Genomic DNA, 22,829 nt, shown 5'->3' with positions numbered 1-22,829 from the left:
GAAGCGTGCGTTTGAAAACTGGTTTGAAATATATTGATTTTTGCTTGATTGATTTATGTAGTTAATATTCAAAACTACTGAGAACAATGCATTCTCTGAATTGCCCTAAAATGACAAACATTCATTTAATTCGTTGGTCATTTATCATATTCAAAAACCAATAAGCTGTCTGATGTATTATGCAACGTAAGGAGAGAAGAATCGAATTAAAGACCACAGACAATACAAGTTATACACTAATAAATATAGGTTTTCTGATAGCCTTCAAATCGCCCACATTTTCAAGAAAAAAAAAAAAGGAAATAACTTTAGCCAGCCGAAAAGTATGCAACATCAAAATTCTTTTGATTGTCTAACAAAGTTAAAGATGGCGCGACTCATAAGGAAAGAAAAAAATTGGAAAAATCAATAAGGACGCCTAGTCGGCAAGCGACGCGTGTCCTTGAAAAGTAGGGGGTCCAAAACAGATTTGACCAAAGCCATTCATGAATGCCGAAAATCATTTTATGAATGAAATCTAGCCCCATTCGAACTCGAAGCATGGAGAAACTGTATTCGAGTGACATGCGCATTTAAGGATTTTGGCGGGGTTGAAGGGAATGAAAATGAAATTTCCCCTAGTCAACCGCTGACGTAACTACGCTCAAGGTCAGCGTAGAATTTCATTCATAAAAATGATACACCCAAGAGAGCAGCGCGTGTGTAGCGGTAAATTGAATGTTAATGTATGTACGTGTGTATTTGTTTGTGTGTGAACACGCGCGTGCTTTCCCGCTAGGGGATGACTTTTGCTTGGTTTGCTTGGGTTTGGTTTGCTGGTTGAAGGCACGCTATTTGCAGCTTGTTGATTTTTCTACGCGTGTAAATAAAGTCATTTTCATTCATGAAACCAACAGCGACAGGCCACAAAAACAAATTTGTTTGCGTTAAGCAAGAAAGCAAATTTGTGCTTAATTTTTCCACATGTCCACTGAGTTATCGTAAGATTGGCTAAACTGACACTGGAGTGTTTTCCGTGCCTCCAAAAAAAATCAAAAAGGACACTTTTCCAGTCCAGGAAATTGCCCAAAGCAGCCTACGCACAAGTCGTCAACAAAATTGAAAGGTTATGCTGAAATGGTGCGGAAATTAAGCATTTTTCCGACTATCAGATTTATGCTGTAATACGATTCAATTTTTCGAAAAAGTTCAAACTGTTTAATTAAATCACGATCCGCTCAAGAAAGTATGTTATATATTTTGCCCAACGCTTCTTGCTCAAATCTATGTTAATGTTAAGTGACTGTTAGCTCACAGTTTATTAGCAGCAGCTGTCTCATTGATCGATTAGGGTTAGAAATTCTCTTTAATCGATAGGTTTTAACATTTTCAGGCGGTTCAATTTGAACTTGCCTTTTTTAGTTGATTACCTACATACAATAAAAACAAAGACTTTTTTTAAATGAAACCTACCATGACATGGAAGGATATTCTGGAGTAATTAAGACAACTTTATAGAAGCGAACATAATCATAGTTTCTAAATTAAACAATACATATAAATCCGTATCAGTTAGGTATACACATACATAGACATTATATAGGACAATACCCAAGCAAGTATTTCCAACCCCACATTGGACGCAAGCGATTTACATTAGCCACAAGCAAAATAAAGTAAATAAATATCCAGACCAGGCTACGTTGAGTTTCCAGCAGCACCAGGCACCGATGGCTTCTCGTTAAGACTCTGCAGGCCAATGAACGGTTCCGACTCGGAACGCTTGTGGGTACGCTTAGTCAGCCTTTTGGAACGCTCCTGTTGTGCTTTGGCGTTGATCTCGCAGCTGCCCGCATCGCTTAGCTGCAGAAAATCCGGTTCACTGCGTGCTAGCTCCTCATCCTGATAGACCTCTTGGGTGCCTGCATTTGGATTCATATTGGTCACCTGCTCGTTCAGGCACACATCATCTAGATCTACATCGCTGTTGCTAAAGAGCGCAGTGGCACCCAATTCAAGGGAATTCGTCACATCCAACTCCTGTTCGCTGGCTGCCTTCTTGGGCGTGGACGTGACTGTGATGCGTGAGAAGTTCATATTTGGATCCGTCTGTGGAGCAGCAGTTGAGATAATTGTGGGCTTAAATGCTGCACTGGCGGTGCTGTTGATATTATTGTTATTGAGCAACTGCACATTTGAAGTAGAGAAACCACCAACTGTGGCTCCGATCACAGGCACATTGGTCATGCTGCTGGGCGTGGAGCTGTTCCTTTCCGTCTGATGTTCCTTCATCAATTTGCACGCCTTGCCCAGGGCACAAATAGTCAGGCAAATGCGCAGACCCAATGCAAATAAGTACGCCAGCAGAAAGAGCAGCCAGGCGGCTAAATTGTGAAAGGACACCGCCGTGTAGATGGCTTTGATGAGCACCACAGCCAAAGGAAATGGTATAAAGCCCATGCGACGCGCCACCAGATCCGAGTGATCCGAAAAAGCGTGCTTCTGACGTGTCTGTGTCATGTCATAAGCCAGACTTGTCGTGTACTCCCGATAGATGCTCTCCGGCAACTCGTTGAACCTCGTGATAAACGCATGCTTCACCCAATCAATAAGGATCTCCGTAAAAAGCACCGCAAAACAGTCGGGCAACATTACACAGAACTGTGTAATACTCCAGTCAAACTCCTTCATGGTCTGTATCATGACAATGAACAACAGCACCGACAAATGGAAACGTTCACGCACATCGCTGCAGGTTAGTTGAAAGAGATTATTCTTGTCGAACTTCTTGAACACTGAACCCTTTAGCTCCACAAAATTGTTCGATATCATAATGGTGAGTAGACCCTTATTGTTTGAATTTACAGCGACATTGAGACAGGTTGCCTGCAAAAGCGTAAGGCGTTTTGAAATTTTAAATAATGCGATAAGAATTCGATTGTTCTAAGTTTGCGTTAATTCTCTGTTAATTTCAAATGTTGTGATTTCTCTATAATAAAAGTTCGCCATCGTCATCACTTACCTGGAACATTATGAGGCCACTGTGCAAGAACACATAGATGAGCGTGAAGAGAATGTGTGTGAGAACTCCGAAATGCTCTCGCTTGGAGTGCTTTGGTTCCGTGGCCGTCCAAAATAAAGCATCTATAGTATCCTGACCAAAGGCAGAGAGTAATCGATCGCCAACTTCCAGCATATTATAAAATATGTAAAGCTTGATTATTGATTGGGATTTAATGATGTGGTACACGCGATTTGTGTCCACAAGCAGCATTATCATCGTTACTGTGATCCAAATGGCACCCTTGAGCAAATCACATATTTCTGCCGGTGATAACAATCGTTGTCCGCTGCCACGCAGACGGAAAATCCGTGCCACAGTGCGTGTCAGCAATGACCAAACGGCTAGCAGAAATCGCACTGGCAGAAACGTGTGTATGTAGAGAAAGGAGTCGGCACATTGCATAATGCCGTAGACCATAAAGCGTTCCAGATCGCGCGGTATGCGCATGAAGCTGTAGATCTTCTGACGACGTGCCGAGTAGCGCTCCTCATCATGTTCCAGCATGTATCCGCGTGTCATTTCCACTTTGAAAAAGTCGTAAAAAGTGCTTGTCTCTGAGCCAGCTGCTGGGGCAAAACGAAAGCCAGCTTTTATTTACTAAATCAATGAATTATTTTTAGTACTTACCATTTTGTTGGCGCTGCTGGGACGCTGCCGCTGCCGCTGCTGCAGCTGCTGTAACGCCAACGTCATCCTGAGGAGTTGGCTGTTTGGCCTTTGGTAGTTTTTGATTATCTTCGTTTTGCAGTTCTTCTATGCGATTTGTAGAGGCGCTGACGTCACCACGAAAACGCAGCTGCCTTTTATTGCCGCTGGTATTTTGTGAATTATGCATTTAAAACTTTTACACTTTTGTTTGCGGTGTTGCTTTGTCACTTTGGCAGCCAATTATATTTTGTTTTGCTACGCTGTTTCTATTTGGCGTACAGTGTGTACCTAACAAATAAAATGAGTTTTATTTTGTTAGCGCAGCCCTGGTTTGCGTATTTATTCTTCTTATGGTGTGTGCACACTGTCATTACTTTTAAGAAAAATCATCGGATTCGTGTTTTATTTATTAAATTCATCAATAACATGACTGCGTCCGTAGAATTAAGCTCTTATCGTGATCAGCATTTTAAGGTAAGCATAAACTGCATTACTTAAACCGACAGTATTAGATTCACTCGCTTCTCTTTTGCAGGGCTCACGTTCGGAGCAGGAACGCTCTTTGCGTGACTCGACCACACTTTATGTCGGCAATTTATCATTTTACACAACAGAGGAGCAGATACACGAGCTCTTCTCCCGCTGTGGCGATGTGCGCCTTATTGTGATGGGCCTGGACAAGTACAAGAAGACACCTTGTGGCTTTTGTTTCGTTGAATACTACACCCGACCAGAGGCGGAAGCCGCCATGAGGTTTGACTTGGCACAGCCACATCGACAACGACATCGTTATATTTCAAATTTTTCCATATGTTAATTGCAGATTTGTAAACGGAACACGATTGGACGACCGACTGATTCGCGTGGACTGGGATGCCGGCTTCATTGAAGGCCGCCAATATGGACGCGGCAAAACCGGCGGACAAGTGCGCGACGAATATAGAACAGATTATGATGCCGGTCGAGGCGGATACGGCAAACTTCTCTCTCAGAAGATTGTGCCCAATACGGATACCCGCTAAAGTTAATGTAAACAGATCAGCCCCCCACTAGATATTAAAGCAAGCATTACACATAGTTTTTTCTAATCGCATATTGTGTATTTTCTACATAGTTCTGTTCCAATATAAGTATAATTGAAATTGCGATATATTGGCGTTTAGCCACGGCACTAATGATTACTTGATTCGTTCCCTACAAGCAAATATTTAGAGATATGCGTTATTGGCATCTACTTCTTGCCAATATTGTTGGCCAGCGAGCAGCTTAAACCGGTACCATCAGGCTCCACGTTCAATTCCTTAACCTCGCCATTCTGTACGACCATGGAGTAGCGCTTGGAGCGCACACCGCCCAGCGGTGGCAGATCAATGGTCACATCCAATGCCGATGCGAAGGCACCAGCCGGATCAGCCAGCAGACGCACTTTACCAGCTGCTCCGTGCTGCTTTCCCCAAGCGGACATCACAAACGGATCATTAACGGAGACACAAACGATTTCATCTACGCCCTGCTCAGCCTTAAGTGAGTCTGCGGAAGTTACGTAGCCCGGTAAATGGGTCTAGAATAAATGCATGTTTTATTATCGAAATTAATCAATATACTCAAGTAGTATCGGCAATGAACTCCTCACCTTTGAGCAGCCTGGGGTGAATGCACCAGGAACACCAAAGAATATCACTTTCTTGCCATTTGTCAGCTCCGAGGTGTTTATCTTATTAGCAGGCGAATCCTCAAACAAGTCCACAGATGGCAATTTATCTCCAACCTATAATATATATATTAAATATAGATAGAGTAACCTTGATGATGGCCTTGCACTTTGTTATGCCTCTTCCGCTTTAATCAATATTTATGCAAAACTATTATGCTTATGTAATTTCTAAATTGCAGCAAATGCATGCATAGATTTTTAATTGCTCTTTTACGTATCTACCTTGACCATGGCTCCAAGTGTTCTGGAAAAAGAGCGTACGTTTGGTTTCGTAGAGTTAACAACTCGTTTAAGAAAATTGCACGCCTGCATTTCTGACACTGACAATTCTCACACCTGATTTTAGGTCTATGCAAAATCGTAGAGTTGCCAGGCTGTTGCAGATAATGCCGAACAAAAAATGGAAATAAAAGTGGAAACTCAGTCATGTATTTTTGTTTTACTATAATAAAGCTTGGAAACAATCAAATCAAGTATATGTTTTGGTTTCAGCGTCAATCTGTTTACAGAGCATTTTCAGCAAAGCGTTCCAAATCGTCCAGACTCTGTTCTTTGAGTTTCGCCTCGAAATCGGTCATGAATTCGTTGGTTAACCTTTCGGATTGAGCTTCCGTGTAGAATTTGCGGAAGGCACGGTATATGCAATCACGTAGTCCAGGCTTCATTACCACTAGGTTAATCTTAGTGCCCTCTTTGATATTTGGATACGAGGCAATTGTCTGGTCATTGCTTAGTGGCCGGCCGAGCAGAAGCAGCTTCTGATTTGTAGCGGGAATTTGCAGTGCGGCATCTATTTTTTCCTTCAACTCCTGAATGGTGGACGTCGGTGACACCTGGTTATAATAAGAGTGATTGGTGTTTTAAATAATAATACTTTATATAAGCACATCATACCTCAAGTGTACAATCTTTGCCCTTAAGAACCTTTATTGTAATTTGCATGGCAATTCTTTCGTTAACGTTGGATAAAAATTAATTATAAACAAAATAAATTGCATGACAGTGCTGCCATCTGCAGCGTAAACTAGGGTTGCAAGAATATCGATAGTATCAATTGCAGTTGGATTATATATTTTTTTTATTTTATTTTACTTAAGCAACACGAATCATGAGATATTGAAAATGAACTTGAAATGTACAACTTGAATCGTGGATAGTTAAGTTTAAATTGGTAATTGACTTTTAATGTTAGAGTATACATTTTTCAACTTGAATAACTGTTAGTGTATCGATAAGCTTGAACGATCCTTAGCCAATTGGCGCTTGTTTTAAGAAGACAATAATTTTAATTTAAAAAAAATTACATGTTTCACAATTAAGCACGTCCTTTAATCTAACAATTGTATAAATTTTTAAATTTACGACTACCATCGATGTATCGAAAAAATTGACATTCGTTAAATCGGGAATTCGTCATTTTTCCCTGGTAACTGTTGTTGAACGGTGTGGCAGCACTATTTCTATACAGCAGCGACGTTGCGTGAACATAATATTTTACATAAATAATTAATTATAAATATACTAGCTATTGATGTTAAGTGTTATTGAAGAAAAGGTGAACCAGAATCCCTAATACTGATAACAAATTGTGATTTGCGCGAAAACCTTGTGAAATTCACAATCAAAAGAGTAAATTGCAGCGCAAAAGTGAAGCGCAAATAATTCACACAGCAATAGCCATAGCCTCGAGAGCTTCAGTAAATTAACGAGAAAACTGTGCGAGTGCGATTGCGAGTGATTTGTATGTGCGTGTGTAAGAATTCGCATTTTACGTAAAAAGAAAAACCCGGAAACATCCTTAATCAGCAAAATATTTGATGTTAAATCGTAGCAGAGGCAAATTGAACAAGTTCTTGCAGCTTCTGGCGGTAAATAGAAGCCCCACACTCCACCAGTTCCTGCCCAACCCTAAACGCTTCCCCTTTTGACATTCACAGTTGATTTTTTTTATTTGCATACATACATATCTATTATTGTTTGGCTTGCCTGCTGCAACTATTAATTATGCATAGTACACATTCATTTTATTTTTATTCTCTCTCTCTATTCCCTCTTGTTAGCAGAGCTGTCGCCCTCCGCGAGCGCTAAGGTGACATACAAAGTGTATATGAGTGTTTGAAAATATTGCTCATGTCTTTTACATATATTTGGATTGCTCTAAACAATATTTGTGTAGTGGTATGTAAAGGCCCAGCAATCCCCCGAGCCTCCCCTTTACCCGCAAGAATGCTAACAAATGTTGTCCACACTTGACATTCGCATGGGAATAAGATGAATTCTGAGTCTGGCAACTCTGATCGACGGCCATTACTTCGCAACTTGTTGCTTGCTGTGTCGCATTGCGTCTGTGTGTTTTGGAATTTGTATTTATTTTCTGCGATTGAATCGTGAAAAAGCAAAAAATGGTATGAGAGTATATTAACGCGCTTGCAAGCTCCGTCACCTTATCATCAACAAAATCTGAACTGTTCATCCGTGGCCATTTGGCAAAATCTCTGCAAAACTTTAAACTCTGCACATAGAGTTTTTACATATGTAGTAGTATCGGAAGCCTTATTCTTGGACTGATCAAGTGCAACCTCTTGGATGTGTTTAAAAGCGTTTATAACCGGATTCGCTGTGTTTAAAACCATCGCAAAGCATTAACGTGTGACAACTTCGACTTCAGGCCAAGTGCGCACTTCTAGCGGTTTTTCCTCTCTTTTCCCCCCCTTTTATTCGCAAAGCTTGCTCATATGTGTGTGTGTTTGTGTGCTTGTGTCCGTGTATGTGTAGGCTGATCGGTAATTTTATTGCATGTTGTTTTTAATTTTTTTTCTTTCTAATTTTGTTTTTGCTACGTTGATTTTCTTTTCAACACTCCCACAGCGGTGGTTTTTAAATTGTGCCTGTAATTGTCAGATACAAATCAATTAATAGAGAGAAAGACGAAGAAAAAAGGAAAGAGAATCTGCAAACTCTTATTTGTTGTGTGCGGTCGCAGCTGTTGTTGGGTTGGTAAGCGTTAGAAAGAGACAGAAGCAGTACAATATAAAGCTGCAGATAAAGCTGAAAGCGTATTATGGATAACGACGCGTTAGAAACAGCAACAAAAAGCCCGACAGCAGCAGTAGCAGCAGTGGCGGTGCCATCATCGGAGCCAGCAGTGACAGCGGCAGCAGCAGCAGCAGCAGAAGCGTCCACTAAAAACGAAACGGCCACAATTAACAATAATATAAAAGTCACAACAGCCACTAACGGTATCAAAGAGAATAGCAGTAACTTTAGTACAACAACAACGCCAGCAGCAGCAGTACCCATCGTTGTGACCAGCGGCATTGTTGTTACTCCCAACAATAGCGAGGTGAGTAATAAATGTTTCATATTGTGCAATGTGTAACCTTTAGTGTTCTTCCAAACACGATATACAAAAGTTGGGATGTTAATATCGTATTATTGATATATTCAATAATTCAATTAATAGCAAGCATATCAACAATCCGACCAAATAGAGCATGTTAAGTAATTGACGTCAATTATAGAACAATTTGTGTGCTAGTCTCCTCGTAACCCACACACACACTTATAGACTTCCTTGTGGCAACAACCCTAAAGCACCAATGCATATCTAATCTTATCATCGCCAATGCTTTCCCGCCTTTATGTATAAGTGTATACACACGATACAAATGATCGATTCCAATTAGATTCACAATGTTTGCCTGCTAAATCAAAAACCGATATAGAAATCGAGAATCTATTTTCAATGCATGTAATACCAAGTACATGTACTCAATGTATGTGTACAGAGTGTTTACATTTAAACTCGAGACTAACAGAACCCCCCACAGGCGACAGCTCGACTAAAGCGTCAAGGATTTGCACAGACCAAGGTAACAAGAAGGTGCCATGTCATTGGAGTGTAAATGTTTCCCGTTTTTTGTTTTCTTTTTTGGTTTGAGTTTGTTTTGGGTATTATTAGTTTTGTTTCGATTTTTCTTGCTCTCTTTTTTTCTCCCTTTTGAAGAATAGAATGCATCCTTCACTCTGACAGTTGCTGTGCTTAATAATTGCAGGCTAACAAGACAGACAAGGACAGCACACCTCCACGAGATGCACCGCCACCCACGCCGATCACCAAGGGTCTAAACCTTTCCACCACACCGCTTGTGCGCAAAGAGAAGCGACAGAGCAGCACCCGTTACAATGTCTCCAAGAACTGTGAACTGACGGCGCTCAGTCCTCTCAATGAAAGTGAGTAAACATAATTTGTAAACTATCTGCGTACAGCATGTCAAGTAATTATTTTGACAAGCAAATTAATATTGTTATTTGCATTTTATTTTGAGATCTCTTGGATCTCTATTTCTATATTTATTTAATTGTATTTGATATTAAAATTAAATATGTGACTTTTGTCTGTGTCAAAAGAATTACTTTATGTACTATATGCACAAGTTATAATTATACATAAGTCTGTATGTGTGATAATTAATATATAGTACCTTTGTTGATATTTGATTTGCATATGTCGCTCAGCTGTTGAACTACAGTTTCTATGTTTATTGTTTTATTTATTTATTAAGCAAGCTCGCAAAGGTCAAGTGAGTGATGACTATTTTGCAGGGTTGTTTAACACTATCGCAGACATACACATCCACATAAGCACATGTACATCGGTTTCGCCTACCGCCCCATTTTTGACACTTGCGCTCTTATTATACTTCTCTCTCTCCCACTCTCTATCGCTCCCTTGGTCAGTATAAATATCACATCCATTTGTTTGATTTGCTTTTATGGCTTACCCACTTGCTAATTACTTAAACGTTTGCCATTGGCATTCAAATTGTTGCCTTTTTGGCATTTTGGACTTCTTTGTTGTCGTCGTAGCAATTAGATATGGGAGCTCTCTTGCAGTTGCGCGCATTCTCCGCTCCGTGTCTCGCACTCTCTTCGTTTTCGTCTCTTTCCTCTCTTTCCTTTGCTCTCGCCCACGGCAAATGTTATTGATTTTTCCTGTTGCCTGCCCTTAGCAATTTATTCCGCAGTCAACACGACTTTGCGACAGCTCCGCTTTAAAAAAATCAAACTAATTAATAATTTGGCACAGCAGCAACATTTTACAGCAACAAAATAACAAGTTGGAGCTTCTCTTTGTTGCTGGGTGTGCAAATGCCGTTACAAGAGCTTCAATACTGTTAGACAGTGCAAAAACCGGTTAAGTTCGCTCGATAGAAAATCGTAAGTGTTTAGAAAGAATTGTGGATAATAAAGTTGCTTGACATCGAGAGTATATATTGAATCTATATAATTTCGTTATCTATTGCCCCTCCAGCAATGTTGTCGTTTATTAATTATCGATTTTCATTTCCATTTATGCATTTTCATTTCCATTTCGTTCTCATTTACATGCCACATACATAAATAAATCATAATATATATATTGAAATTCCCATTACAGATGCTTTATACATAATTTACGCTTAGAACGCAAACACACAAAAAAAAGTACCATAAAACAAAGTAAAAAAAAGCGATATTAGCTTTGATAGTGTCGTTGTTTGTTGTTGTTAGAGAATATATATATATATATGTATAGTGAGAATTGTAGTGTCGCAATTAGCAAACGAGAAGAGAACATTAAGCCAAAGTGCGCGGTGTAATTTCATGCGATGCGTTTCGATTGCGCTGCCATTAAACCAAGCGCGGCACTAATGAAATGGTCATCGGTGCTATGTTGCTGACGGGTAACCAACTTAACGGTCCCAAAAAACAGCAGCAGCAGGAACAACAACAGCAACAGCAGCAGCAGCCAACAACGACTGCCAACAACAATACAGGTGCAAATCAGCAGCATCAGCAGCAGACAACAGCAACCGCAGTGGGATCGGGATCGGCAGCAAACGCCGCCGGTTATTATGCCCTTGGTGGCATACGAATACCCAAGTCGCCATCATTTCACAGTGGCTTAGATCAGCTGGCTGACGACGACGACGACGACGGCGTGGACGAGTCGAGAGGTCAAAGCGATAATAGCAAATTCAAGTTCAGCAGCGTTGAGGAGCTAAAGGCCAAATTTGAGTTGCAGTCACGTAAAATGCCACTGTCGCCACCGGAGGCAAGTGCCGTTAATGTCACCACAGCATCATCATCATCGCCATCATCATCATCGACTAGCTCAAATTCATCAGCATCGGCGCTGTCATCGCTGTCGCAGGGTGCCTCATCCTCGCTGGCTTCTGGCGCAGCTGGCTCCTCGGCGTCCAGCTCATTATCCGCGCTCACATACGGCGGTGGTGCAAATTCGGCTGCCGCAGCGTTAATTGCATCCTCATCACCCTTTGGCTCACAATCGTCGACATCTTCGACATTGTCGCTATCGTCCACCACGACGAATGTGCAACCATCGACAACAGCGACTGCAGCTATGTCCAATGCAAAGAATACGTCCAGCACAACAGCAAGTGGATCAGGAGCGGGAACTGTGACGGGAGCTAGTGGCAGCGGAACGTCGCTGGTATCCACATTGGCACAACACTTCTCGGCGGTAACCACAGCCAGTTCGTTGCTGAGCACGGCATCTGGGACATCGGGTTGCTCAGCCAGTTCGACCAGCAACAAGGTTTGCAGCAATTGACATACACAAATGAATCTCTATCTATCTATCAAACACACACACACACACGACACACATACAGACACAGATACAGATACAACGAGACAGCAGACACAAGAGTTGTTACACATAATGAATGAAATTCTCTGCTCTACTCATTTCATAAATCAAAATCACGCAATCGCTAAACGCAACAATATCATCACCCAACAGTCACCCGTGAGCGCCGCCGCGGCCATTAAGAACATATTGAATGCCACTAAAAGTGTTGGCAACAATGCTGCTGCCTCCAGTAGCAGCACCGTCACAACCACCAACAACTCTACCACCACCACCACAACAACAACAACAACCACTGGCAGTAGCAGCAATAGCAGCAACAGCGGCAGTTGCAGCAGCACCACCGTCACCACCAACACCACCATCATCAACAACAGCGATGTGGGAACCGAGGAGCAGCTGCAGCTGCGTACAACGGTGGCACAGAATCTGGTCGGTGGCATTAGCATATCCTTGGGCATTGGCCAGCGCAACGGCAATGCGGCGACTGTGGCGGCGTCAACATCATCATCATGTGCATCTGCATCATCATCGATGACTCTACGCCAAAATGGCGATGCCATGGCCCACAATCTGTCGTCGCCGCAGACCCTGCAACAGTTGACGGGCAGTCCAGGACGCGCACGCGATCGGAATCTGTTTCACTTGCCACCGAACGCATCAACTGCGCTGGCTTTGCCGCCACTGCGAGGTTGCTATTGATTACGCTCCTCCTTAGCTTCTTAGAGATCAATTTATGTGACTTTTTCAGTTTTGTCAGTTTCGCTTGCTTTTTTCAGTTTCCAGTTTCTTGTCCAATTTTTTAGTTGTTGATATCGTTCGATTTGTAGAGCTTTTTAAGTTAACATCTTATCGTTTTAACACACTGCAATTAAATGCAACTATTTAACTCGTTCGATTCTGTTTGCCTTCATAGAAACGCCAGCTACGGAGCGGGAGGAGCTGCTCCTGCAGAAGATTCGGCAATGCTGCACTCTGTTCGATTTCTCGGAACCGCTGAGCGATCTCAAATGGAAGGAGGTCAAACGCGCCGCCCTCCACGAGATGGTCGAGTATCTGTCCAGTCAGAATGGTGTCATCACAGAGATTATCTACCCGGAGGCCATCAATATGGTAAGATCAATTGAACTAAAACGGTCGCTAGCTAACTAAAATAATCTAATTTATTAATATAGTTTTCAGTGAATCTATTTCGGACATTGCCGCCCTCGTCAAATCCCAATGGGGCCGAATTCGATCCAGAAGAGGATGAGCCAACATTGGAATCATCTTGGCCACATTTGCAATTGGTCTATGAGCTAATTTTGCGCTTCCTGGAGTCGCCCGATTTCCAGCCAAATATTGCAAAACGTTTTATCGACCATCATTTTGTATTACAACTGTTGGATTTATTCGATTCAGAGGATCCACGTGAACGTGATTTCCTTAAGACTGTTTTACATCGCATCTATGGCAAATTCCTGGGCTTGAGGGCATTTATTAGGAAGCAAATCAACAACGTGTTTTACAGGTGGGTTACAAAATTTTAATTCTTTATTAGAATCAATGATTTATTTGTTTTTAATTACTCATTTATCGACAGATTTATTTATGAAACGGAACATCATAATGGCATTGCAGAGCTGCTAGAAATTTTAGGTAGCATTATTAACGGCTTTGCTTTACCGCTCAAGGAGGAGCACAAACAATTTTTACTTAAGGTATTGCTGCCATTGCACAAAGCCAAGAGCCTCTCCGTGTACCATCCGCAATTGACCTATTGTGTGGTGCAGTTCCTTGAGAAGGATCCCAGTTTGTCCGAGGCAGTCATAAAGTAAGTAAACAATTACAAATTCTTCTCAAATACAATTTTTAACTATGGCAACATTCTCGCCTGATTGCAGAAGTCTATTGAAGTTTTGGCCCAAAACACACAGTCCCAAGGAGGTGATGTTTTTGAATGAGCTGGAAGAGCTGCTCGATGTAATTGAGCCGGCTGAATTTCAAAAGGTTATGATACCCCTGTTTCGCCAGATATCCAAGTGTGTCTCCTCGCCACACTTTCAGGTGGCAGAACGTGCCCTTTATTACTGGAACAATGAGTACATCATGTCGCTGATAACGGACAACTCGCAGGTCATACTGCCCATTATGTTTCCGGCGCTGAATCGCAACTCTAAGACACACTGGAACAAGACCATACACGGACTTATTTACAATGCACTTAAACTCTTCATGGAGATGAATCAGCGATTGTTTGATGAGTGCAGCAAAAACTACAAGCAAGAGAAGCAAATGTAAGATAAATCGAATTACTACAACATAGATCAAAAATTAAGAAACAAAAATAATGATGTTATTAGAAATCAAAAGCTAGGAAACTTAAATAAGAAAAACATTTAGGTACTCTTAAAAAGTTAGGATTTTTATAGTTTATTTAATTTATAAAAATGGCTTTGATTTTACCGACTCCGCTTGGATTTCCTTTTCAAATTATGCTAATCAATTTCAAAAGTCATAACATACTTAATCATTTTTAAACTTAAAATTTTTTTTTGGCTGGTTTCTTATAGAGTACTTCTAGAAAATAACAGATATATTAAGCAGTTATAGTAAATGTAAAATCGCTAGATTTCTTATATAATATTTTTGATTACGTTCTTTTCTAATTTGGTCTTACAAATTTTTATTTTTGTTTATACAATACAATTAATTGTATTTATTTTTATAGGGAACGGGAAAAGCTAAGCCAGCGCGAAGAGCTTTGGCAACAGGTGGAGAGCTTGGCCAAAACCAATCCGGAGTGGACTAAGTCGCGACGCTTCAGCGATTGCCTGCAAATGTCCGATAGTCAAATACTGTATGATCAATACAATGAGAATTGTGATCTAACCTACGATAAGCTTGATCAGTCACAGCAGCTGCAGCAACAACAACAGCAACAGCAGCTGCTGCAGCAATCAAGGCCGCAAGCGGCTCTGAAGCAGCAGTCAAATCAGGAGCCCAGAGAGGTGAGACAAGCCTTAGCCACACTAACCACACTACACAACTACTAACTGAACACAGTATGTTTGTGTGTGTATTAGGGTGCGTGTGAGCAAATGCGTGAACTTGATTGTGTGCGCCAACGAGCTAATCCTTCAACCATCTGTCTTTAATACTAATCGAACGAACGAACGTACGAATGAGAATGCCTGTTACAAACAATAATCGCACTCATGTCATGTCAGTTATAAATACATGTTTTTTCTGTATCTGTATCTATTTAATATATATCTATATATATATATATATATGTGTACTTATTTATTGGTTTATCTCACACACCTACACTATATATCCTGCACTCTCTTCTAAAATACTACAGTATATACGGCCAACTGAATGTTTTTGACTAAGCGATAATCTAATAACTTATATAAGTTTACTAACATTTTCGATTATACTATAGATATATTGTCTAACGATGGACCCAGTTATCATCTATGTACATATACAAACCGGAATGCACTTTGATTAGTTTATCATTCAGTTAACGGCCAACCATATGACAAAATTCAAATTTTTTAAATAATATTCAGTTATTAAGTTAGCGTGCACTATCATTTTCTGACAAAGAATACTATAAATAATAACATAATTCAGCTTTTCAATCGATATAAAACCAAAAATGTATATACAAGTCCAAACAAAATTCTAAATTGTAGTTCCATCTATATACTTTTACCATCTCTCATCATTCCTTAAAAAAAAACTATATAAGATGTTGAAACACAGCTAATACATGTATGTTGTGTATATTTAAGTAGTCGTGTGCTATTTTCCTAAATGCGGTGCCCCGGCAACTAACTAAACCACCCACTCTTTAAATCACGCAACAAGAACACCGGTTAAATAACATCTTAAGATCTTGTAACTGTCAATTGTCAAGTGTCGTGTCGCACACTTGTGTAATCGTAATCGTACTCGTAATCGATAATCTCTGTGTGGGTTCATAGGGGCACTTAGCCCCTAACTTTTAAATGCTTTTACGTTTGCATTACGCTCCGCTTACTCACAGATTCGCGGTGGACGGAACAAGGAGAAGCCGCTGGTCCGACGAAAATCCGATCTACCCTCGGATAGCGGCACCGTGCGCGCCCTCATCGAGCATAAGCGACCCGATGAGTACCTGACAACGCCGCCTCCGGATGCAAACAACTATTAGGCCAACTCCCCTCTGCACCCCCCGTCGTTGGGCTGGTCCTCACGCTGGCACAGCCGCAAATGCAAATGCAAATGGTTCTTTTTAGTGTAAACACACAACAAAAACACATACAGATATATACGCATACACAAAAACACAAGAAAAACAAATACGACTATATATATATATATTTCTAATCGATGATTATTATGATAAGGGGGCTGGATGATGCTGAATATATATTGATAATGATGATGCTAATGATACTGATACTGATGATAATGAAAAGCTGGCGTATCAGTTATTGTTTGTATGTTTTGCATTGCCGTGGGGCCTTTTCGAGCGTGGCAACACACGATTTCTATAGAATTATTTACATATATACAAAATCAAAGCAAATAATAAAAATATACAATAATACCTATAAATAAAAGTAATAAAGAATTAAACATGCAAAGTTTCAGCTAATAAAGAGCTAAAGCCCCGAAACTTGAAACTTGAATCAAGCTTGTATGTCTGCTTTTTGAGTTTCCCCATGGAAAACATGCATGAAAATCCACCTTACTTTTCACTCCATTTGTTGTTCTTGCATGCATCTAAGTAATTGCCGCATTATCTCTGAATAATTTGGACTCATTATGCTCTTACCATTTCAGTGAATTCGACAAAATTTGTACAGTTATTGAATTGACATTGTGTAAGCTTAAGACGTAAGAAAGATCTACCACCTTGATTGAGCATATAAAGCCTACCATATAAATGCATTAATATATGTGTACAACTATTTCGTTATAGATGTTATACTCAAGCATACAATTACCCGGCGTTCCCAAGCGGTATACGAAACTCAAGAACTATTATGCACTTTGTGGGCAATCCAAATCAGCACTTGTCATCGTTTTGATTCACAAAACATTGTATTCAGTTGTAGAGTTACGATAGTAAATCAACATACAATACAAATAGAATATACCGAGCTTATTAAATGCTACAAAAAACCCTTGGATTGATGGGTTTCTTGATGCACTTTGATATTTATTTATAAATGCAGGAAAAACAAGATACGATATAAGAAAAACTATTTGTAATCGCAGGGGACTTTAAATTACTAAAACTTATCAAGGCTGCAATCTCCAAGGCCTATGAATAATTTGTGCAATTAAATACAAAAAAATATTTTGATCTGCTTAATCCTTTTTTTATAAACCACCATATTTATAAACAAAATCAAAGTCTTTAATAACGATAAATTTAAACTTTATCCAAACAGAATTAAAAAACAAAAGGTTTGCAGCCTTGATAATAACATTTCATTTATTTAGTTTTTTCCAGTTAATGAATCCTTTTGATACGACCAATAATTTTTTTTTATTTGGATTTGCTCGCTTTAGTGCAATTTTCTTGTCGTTTCTGTACCGTCAAGTCACTGATAAATGTTTTAACCAGAGACAGTCCATACTTTGGGCTGGAACGTAATAAATTATAGTTATTATATTATATGCGATTACCTTATTATTAGCAGCTTAATTATACTATATACGTATACATATGTATTGTAATTTGTTGAAAACAAATTTGGTATGTATATTCATGTGTGTGTTTATATTTATGAATGTATTTTTTGTATGTATCACCTATTGGGGGAGAGAACTAGAGTATATGAATATTGGCCCAGACATCATTATTTTTGGTAGGAGCTATTCCGAGTGGGTTCCAAGTATTTTATAAGCAGATGTTCCTTTAGAAAGAAATGTACATTGAAACATATTGTTCTCTGTAAGTTTCGGGCATTGCCACTTAATAGGAAAACCTCGAGTACTCCAACTGCTCCATCTTCTCAATAGTATGTATAATCGCTTGATCATCAATATACATATATCATCCACATTAACTCTGGTAATGGGGTCAAAAAACACAGACTTGGACTATTGCTGGTCGTAGCTACTATTTCTATGTAATTATATATATATTATACATATATATATATTGGATCCGTGTCAGTCAATTGTGATTGGGAACCGTTTAAAGGCACAACAGTCATTCTATATATTCAAAAGTCCTGGTTCCTGGCACGGATACTTAGTAAAAATATTTTCCAACTATTCTAGCAGTCTTATTGCAAAAATTGGTAAGAATTTTTGCTACCACTACCAAGTGCTGTACAGGCCAAGAAAATGAAAGGCTTCATTTAGTTATAGACACATATATATATTATATATAGAGATGTATTTACATATTTTTGGCATAATAGACACATATGGAAGTTGAAGAACAATAAGAAGAGATGAGAGTTTGATAAAATCGTTTAAGTGAAGGTAAAACAAAATTTCCTATAAAGGAAAACGGTGAAAAATCAAAGTTTTCAATAAAAGAAAATAAAACAAAATTTGAGTTATACAAGACTAAAAACAAAATGGAAAAAGTTTATAATCAAAGGCATATAAAACATAAACAAATGTGTGTAATTTTTGTAAAATTATGAATAAAAGTTAAATCATGTCAAGAAACAGCCTTTTTAACACATCATATCATTCTATAAGCTAAAAGCTACTCCCATACAGGTAAAAAGTATCATTTGTCCTGCCCGATCTTAGCATAAAATATTTGACATCATAAGAAAAAAAAACTTAATAGCAAGGAACATTTACAGAGCGGCTTAATTACATTCATTAGCAACTAATTACGAAAAGAGGACGTTAATTCATTAGAGATTTGGCCATTGAGCTTAGGATCCCTCTGCTTAATTCACTGGAACCTGGAGCGGTACAAGTCCGCGTGTCTTAATGGCCAGCTCATTGAGGTGTTGTTGCAGCAATCGCTTGTTGACCTTTACTCTGTGGATCAAAGAGAAACATTTAGGAACGTTAGGAATGCGCTGGAACAATATTTGTTACTCACTTGATGATCAGGGAGACGTAACGAGCCTTTTCCGCATCACTGATCAGCTCAGTGGGAAAATTGGGTACTGACATAACATTCTTAAGCCAAACGACCATTTCAGCCGGATACTTTTTGTTAATGGCCAGAAATAAATCGGCAAACTTTTCAACTTGTTGTCGCGGTGTCATATAGCCAACACAAACCATGGCCGTGTGCATGATCTGCTCGCCATTAGCCATGACTACCTCTGCCATATGGAGATGGTTGCGTGATTGCATCACAAAGTGAGTCACAAACTGTATGCCGGCGCGTATGGGACCATTCTCTGGTAGCGTCATCGAATGCTGTGCATAATAGATGAGACGATCGTATGCTAACGATTTATCCTCCAGCACTTGGGGCACCTTTTTAATAATTTGTGTGAGACAGCCAAAGAACATTTCCATGGTGTCTGATATATTAGAAAAGTTCTGCTGTGGTACCGCTTCAAACAGCTTAAAGCTGTACACCACGAACTCCGAGAGCAGCTGTTGCATCAATGGCTTGCAGCTCTCCTCCTTGTAGAATATGATAATGACCTAAGCAAATGGAAAAGAAACAAACGGAACAATTACGTAGAATTCATCAGAGTAGGTTATACGCTAACTCACCGTCTTAGAAATCTCCAAGGTGGGTGCACAGCAACGGGTCTGAAAGCTGGCCACAATAAAATAGCACAAATCCTGCAGCATGGGTCGAAAGCTGCTTCTCAAGTTCACAATTGCATGCTTCAATGCGTTGCAAGCGGCCTGTGGAAATAAATGAATATGGTAATGTACAAATTCTTATCTTTATTTTTGTTATTTTACCTCTAGGACGTCGATCTCCTCCACCCACAGCTCAGCAATCTGACGAAAAATGGGCATAGTTTTCTGCATAACCAATAGAACGGGTTGCACAGTATGCACATCCTTGAAATCATCGTCAAGATCCGTGTTAAGCGACGAAAAAAGAGTCGAGATCATATTGAGCCTGAAAATTGTGCGTATTCGTGCCGCTGGTGTCTTCTGTTGTTAGATATGAAGAGCAATATAAAGATACAATTTAATGGATTAGCATTCGCTTAGGATTCACTTACTGCGCCTGCTTGGCAAATGGTTTGCAATTCCTCGAAACAGGGACTGACAATAATATCCAGGTATTTGGGAATCTGCTCCGGTGGCAACAAACTCATCAGTTTGCCAATACTGAACATGAGACGCACAGAGTCCGAGTTCTTCATGCGACCTGTGCTGAGTGTAGCTTGGCAAGCGTCGAGGAGCGGCTCCGCATACGGCTTTAACTGCAATTGGCAATCGCGACATAGCTCCTTTAGGCCCAGCGTTGCCTGTGCCGACATTGTCGAGTTGAGACCACGCACCAGCAGATCTATAGCTGGCGGTATAAAAGTTGGATTCTCCATTAACCAAGTGCAATAGGAGCCAATAGTCTCCAGCGCAGTCCCAAGCAACTTGTCATTTAGCTTCTCATAGGGTATTTCGGAGAGCACGCGCATTAGTTTCGGTATTTGTCGATTCTCTTCGCCGCCAAAGTGTTCGGCAACCGACTGAAACGAGTAGATACATGCCTCCAGTTTAGTCCAGTGGGTGGGATGCGTTTGTAAATCGCCAATTGCCTCGTCCAACATGGCGGCCAGTATCTCCAAAATATAATCATGTAACACATCATAGCAATACATCTGCATAAAAATGATAAATATTATTATTATATTAAATATTAAATGCAACTGTGTTGCGGTGGCGGTGGGGGAGAAAGCACTTACAAAAGTATCGGAAATGTCTTGACGATAGCATCGAAAGCATTCCAGATCATCAGAGTTCCACTTGTCAATGGAGTTCTCATCTGGCTGCTCGGATTTGCGTACTAGAATGGTGGTTAAATGAGCATAGAGTGGTTTTATGTGCTCCCAGCACTTGAGCTTCTCCTCCTCGATGGGCATGGCAAAGACATCGCCCTGCAACATATACCAAAAGGCCAAGGCCATGGTGCTGCATGATTCCTCGACAGGATAAATACCCGGCTTATCTGTACACTGCAGTATCTCGTGTACCATGCGAGTAAAAATGGCATTTAACATTGGATCTAGGGCCGTAATACCACTAAGAAACAGCCCGGAGTGACGTTCCACAGCGGAGACAAACAACATGTAGATATGCACAATAATGTCCTCATTATCATTGTCCCGTTTCCATTCCACCTTTGTGATTTCGCACAGTGAGTCCAAAAACATCTTAATGAGCACTGCCGCTGTCTTGGGATAGTTGTAACAATCTGGTTGCACAATGATGCTGACCATTGCCTTTAGGCAGGTCTCGGCCAGCTCGTTCTCGTCGGCGGACATGCAACCAACTCCAGAACGAATGCAGGGCCAATAACACTTGTTCACCAGCTCCAAAAGCACCGCGCAAATGCTGACGCATTCTTCAATGGAGTAGCCAATGTTCCTGCACAAGTTAAAAAATATTTAGATGTGGATATCGTTGTGTGTTCTATGAGTAACCCACCTAATCCAGACGGTAACACACTTGATTGCACGCAACATATTGCCATGTCCTTCGGCATCCCATTCGGTGTTCATTTGCCGCTTCAAATACGTCTCCACCGTCTGCAGCACGAGCGGCACACGCTTGCCCATTTCTGCCCGCAATGTGACGCGCTTGACGGAGGTATGAATGATTTGCGCCTCTTCGGGTATGCCCAATAGCACCTCCAGCATAATCCATAGCTGCACATCCACGGTGACATTCGGAATGCGTTGTCGCTGAAATGTGTCGATGACCTCCTCAATGGCACAGGGCCAATCCTCCAGCATGTGCACAATATAGGCACTCAACTAAAGGCACAATTGGATATTTTCATATATATTTGATTTTTTTTCGAGTTGGGCACTTACCGCTAGACAGAGTCGATTGAGGACCAGTTTTGGTCCTGCCGCAAATTGCACAATTGTTTCCAATATCTTTTGTTTCAGCTCCTCTCGACTTTCGGGTGGAACTTCGTTCCAATGCTTCATCAACTTGGAGTGCAATGTAATTGCGCCAAAAAATTGCACCTCTTGACTCTGTGTAAAATAAAAACAATAATATTTAATAGATGCTGCGCATTTAGATCTGCTAATGGATATAACCTTGCCCAGCTGCATCAGCTGCCAGGAAAATTGCCAAGCCTGGGGGCTGGCCTCGGCCTTCGTCAGCCATTCGTGTGTAATTGCCTGCTCCTGCGATGTTGAACGGTAAAAGACCAATACAGCCTCCTCCAGACGCGCAATATCGATGGGTTGTTCTAGATCCATGCTCGAGCACTACTTGTAAGCTGCCCAAATTGCTCAAGTCCAGCAAATGTAGCAGGACTTGGCGTTTTTATTTATTTTATTTTGATGCGAAAATTAGCTCTCAACGCCTAGGGGTGGCCAATTGGTTTAACGAATCGAGAATATCGATAAGAACGAGTCTGCTGAAAAATATCGACGAAGGGGACATATCGATGGGTTCTCTGCTAAAATAATATCGATATCGCCGGCCATCACTGATAAGAATTGCAAATTTAAAAATGCAAAAAACTCAATAGAAGATAAATAAATTTGAAAAAAGGTACAAAAACTCAGAATGAATTCAGAAACAAACCAGATTCGCCTAATTTCCTAATTGGATATTTGTGGATCGCAACTTAGTTTGATCTTTCATAC

At 40.4% G+C, this 22,829-nt stretch overlaps 6 protein-coding genes across 13 annotated transcripts; 2 read left to right on the top strand and 4 right to left on the bottom strand.

Moving 5' to 3' along the window:
* Positions 1–1,432: 1,432 nt before the first annotated feature.
* On the bottom strand, positions 1,433–3,961 carry LOC117790754 (protein TAPT1 homolog). 2 transcript variants are annotated; one of them, XM_034630306.1, is made up of 3 exons: positions 3,671–3,961; positions 3,002–3,609; positions 1,433–2,865 (listed from the first exon to the last, which is right to left on the bottom strand). In XM_034630306.1, exons 1-3 carry the CDS (start codon positions 3,876–3,878, stop codon positions 1,678–1,680), a joined length of 2,004 nt encoding a protein of 667 aa, XP_034486197.1. In that variant the 5' UTR covers positions 3,879–3,961; the 3' UTR covers positions 1,433–1,677. The 2 variants fall into 2 exon arrangements, with proteins under 2 accessions (XP_034486197.1, XP_034486198.1); XM_034630307.1 differs by having other exon boundaries at positions 3,002–3,606.
* An 84-nt stretch (positions 3,962–4,045) lies between these two features.
* On the top strand, positions 4,046–4,835 carry LOC117790758 (nuclear cap-binding protein subunit 2). Its single transcript, XM_034630310.1, has 3 exons — positions 4,046–4,165; positions 4,227–4,444; positions 4,515–4,835. Exons 1-3 carry the CDS (start codon positions 4,118–4,120, stop codon positions 4,711–4,713), a joined length of 465 nt encoding a protein of 154 aa, XP_034486201.1. The 5' UTR covers positions 4,046–4,117; the 3' UTR covers positions 4,714–4,835.
* On the bottom strand, positions 4,770–5,789 carry LOC117790757 (peroxiredoxin-5, mitochondrial). The gene is made up of 3 exons (XM_034630309.1): positions 5,628–5,789; positions 5,325–5,459; positions 4,770–5,252 (listed from the first exon to the last, which is right to left on the bottom strand). Exons 1-3 carry the CDS (start codon positions 5,715–5,717, stop codon positions 4,923–4,925), a joined length of 555 nt encoding a protein of 184 aa, XP_034486200.1. The 5' UTR covers positions 5,718–5,789; the 3' UTR covers positions 4,770–4,922.
* A 23-nt stretch (positions 5,790–5,812) lies between these two features.
* On the bottom strand, positions 5,813–6,458 carry LOC117790759 (ubiquitin-like protein 4A). The gene is made up of 2 exons (XM_034630311.1): positions 6,300–6,458; positions 5,813–6,238 (listed from the first exon to the last, which is right to left on the bottom strand). Exons 1-2 carry the CDS (start codon positions 6,345–6,347, stop codon positions 5,909–5,911), a joined length of 378 nt encoding a protein of 125 aa, XP_034486202.1. The 5' UTR covers positions 6,348–6,458; the 3' UTR covers positions 5,813–5,908.
* A 371-nt stretch (positions 6,459–6,829) lies between these two features.
* LOC117790753 (serine/threonine-protein phosphatase 2A 56 kDa regulatory subunit gamma isoform) lies at positions 6,830–17,175 on the top strand. 7 transcript variants are annotated; one of them, XM_034630304.1, is made up of 9 exons: positions 6,830–6,960; positions 8,274–8,748; positions 9,461–9,638; positions 12,977–13,173; positions 13,236–13,570; positions 13,643–13,873; positions 13,944–14,336; positions 14,771–15,050; positions 16,882–17,175. In XM_034630304.1, the coding sequence occupies exons 2-9, from the start codon at positions 8,467–8,469 to the stop codon at positions 16,882–16,884; spliced, it is 1,899 nt and encodes a 632-aa protein (XP_034486195.1). In that variant the 5' UTR covers positions 6,830–6,960; positions 8,274–8,466; the 3' UTR covers positions 16,885–17,175. The 7 variants fall into 7 exon arrangements, with proteins under 7 accessions (XP_034486195.1, XP_034486189.1, XP_034486194.1 ...); XM_034630298.1 differs by lacking the exon at positions 16,882–17,175 and adding an exon at positions 16,100–16,727; XM_034630302.1 differs by lacking the exons at positions 6,830–6,960; positions 16,882–17,175 and adding exons at positions 7,003–7,150; positions 16,100–16,727.
* A 1,489-nt stretch (positions 17,176–18,664) lies between these two features.
* On the bottom strand, positions 18,665–22,576 carry LOC117790752 (importin-13). The gene is made up of 9 exons (XM_034630297.1): positions 22,272–22,576; positions 22,038–22,205; positions 21,649–21,977; positions 20,907–21,588; positions 20,223–20,822; positions 19,954–20,151; positions 19,756–19,893; positions 19,124–19,683; positions 18,665–19,059 (listed from the first exon to the last, which is right to left on the bottom strand). The coding sequence occupies exons 1-9, from the start codon at positions 22,434–22,436 to the stop codon at positions 18,966–18,968; spliced, it is 2,934 nt and encodes a 977-aa protein (XP_034486188.1). The 5' UTR covers positions 22,437–22,576; the 3' UTR covers positions 18,665–18,965.
* Positions 22,577–22,829: the final 253 nt, after the last annotated feature.

The sequence above is a fragment of the Drosophila innubila genome (genome assembly GCF_004354385.1).
Source record: "Drosophila innubila isolate TH190305 chromosome 3R unlocalized genomic scaffold, UK_Dinn_1.0 2_E_3R, whole genome shotgun sequence".
NCBI lineage: Eukaryota > Metazoa > Arthropoda > Insecta > Diptera > Drosophilidae > Drosophila > Drosophila innubila.
This window is presented reverse-complemented; position numbering and strand designations above follow the sequence as displayed.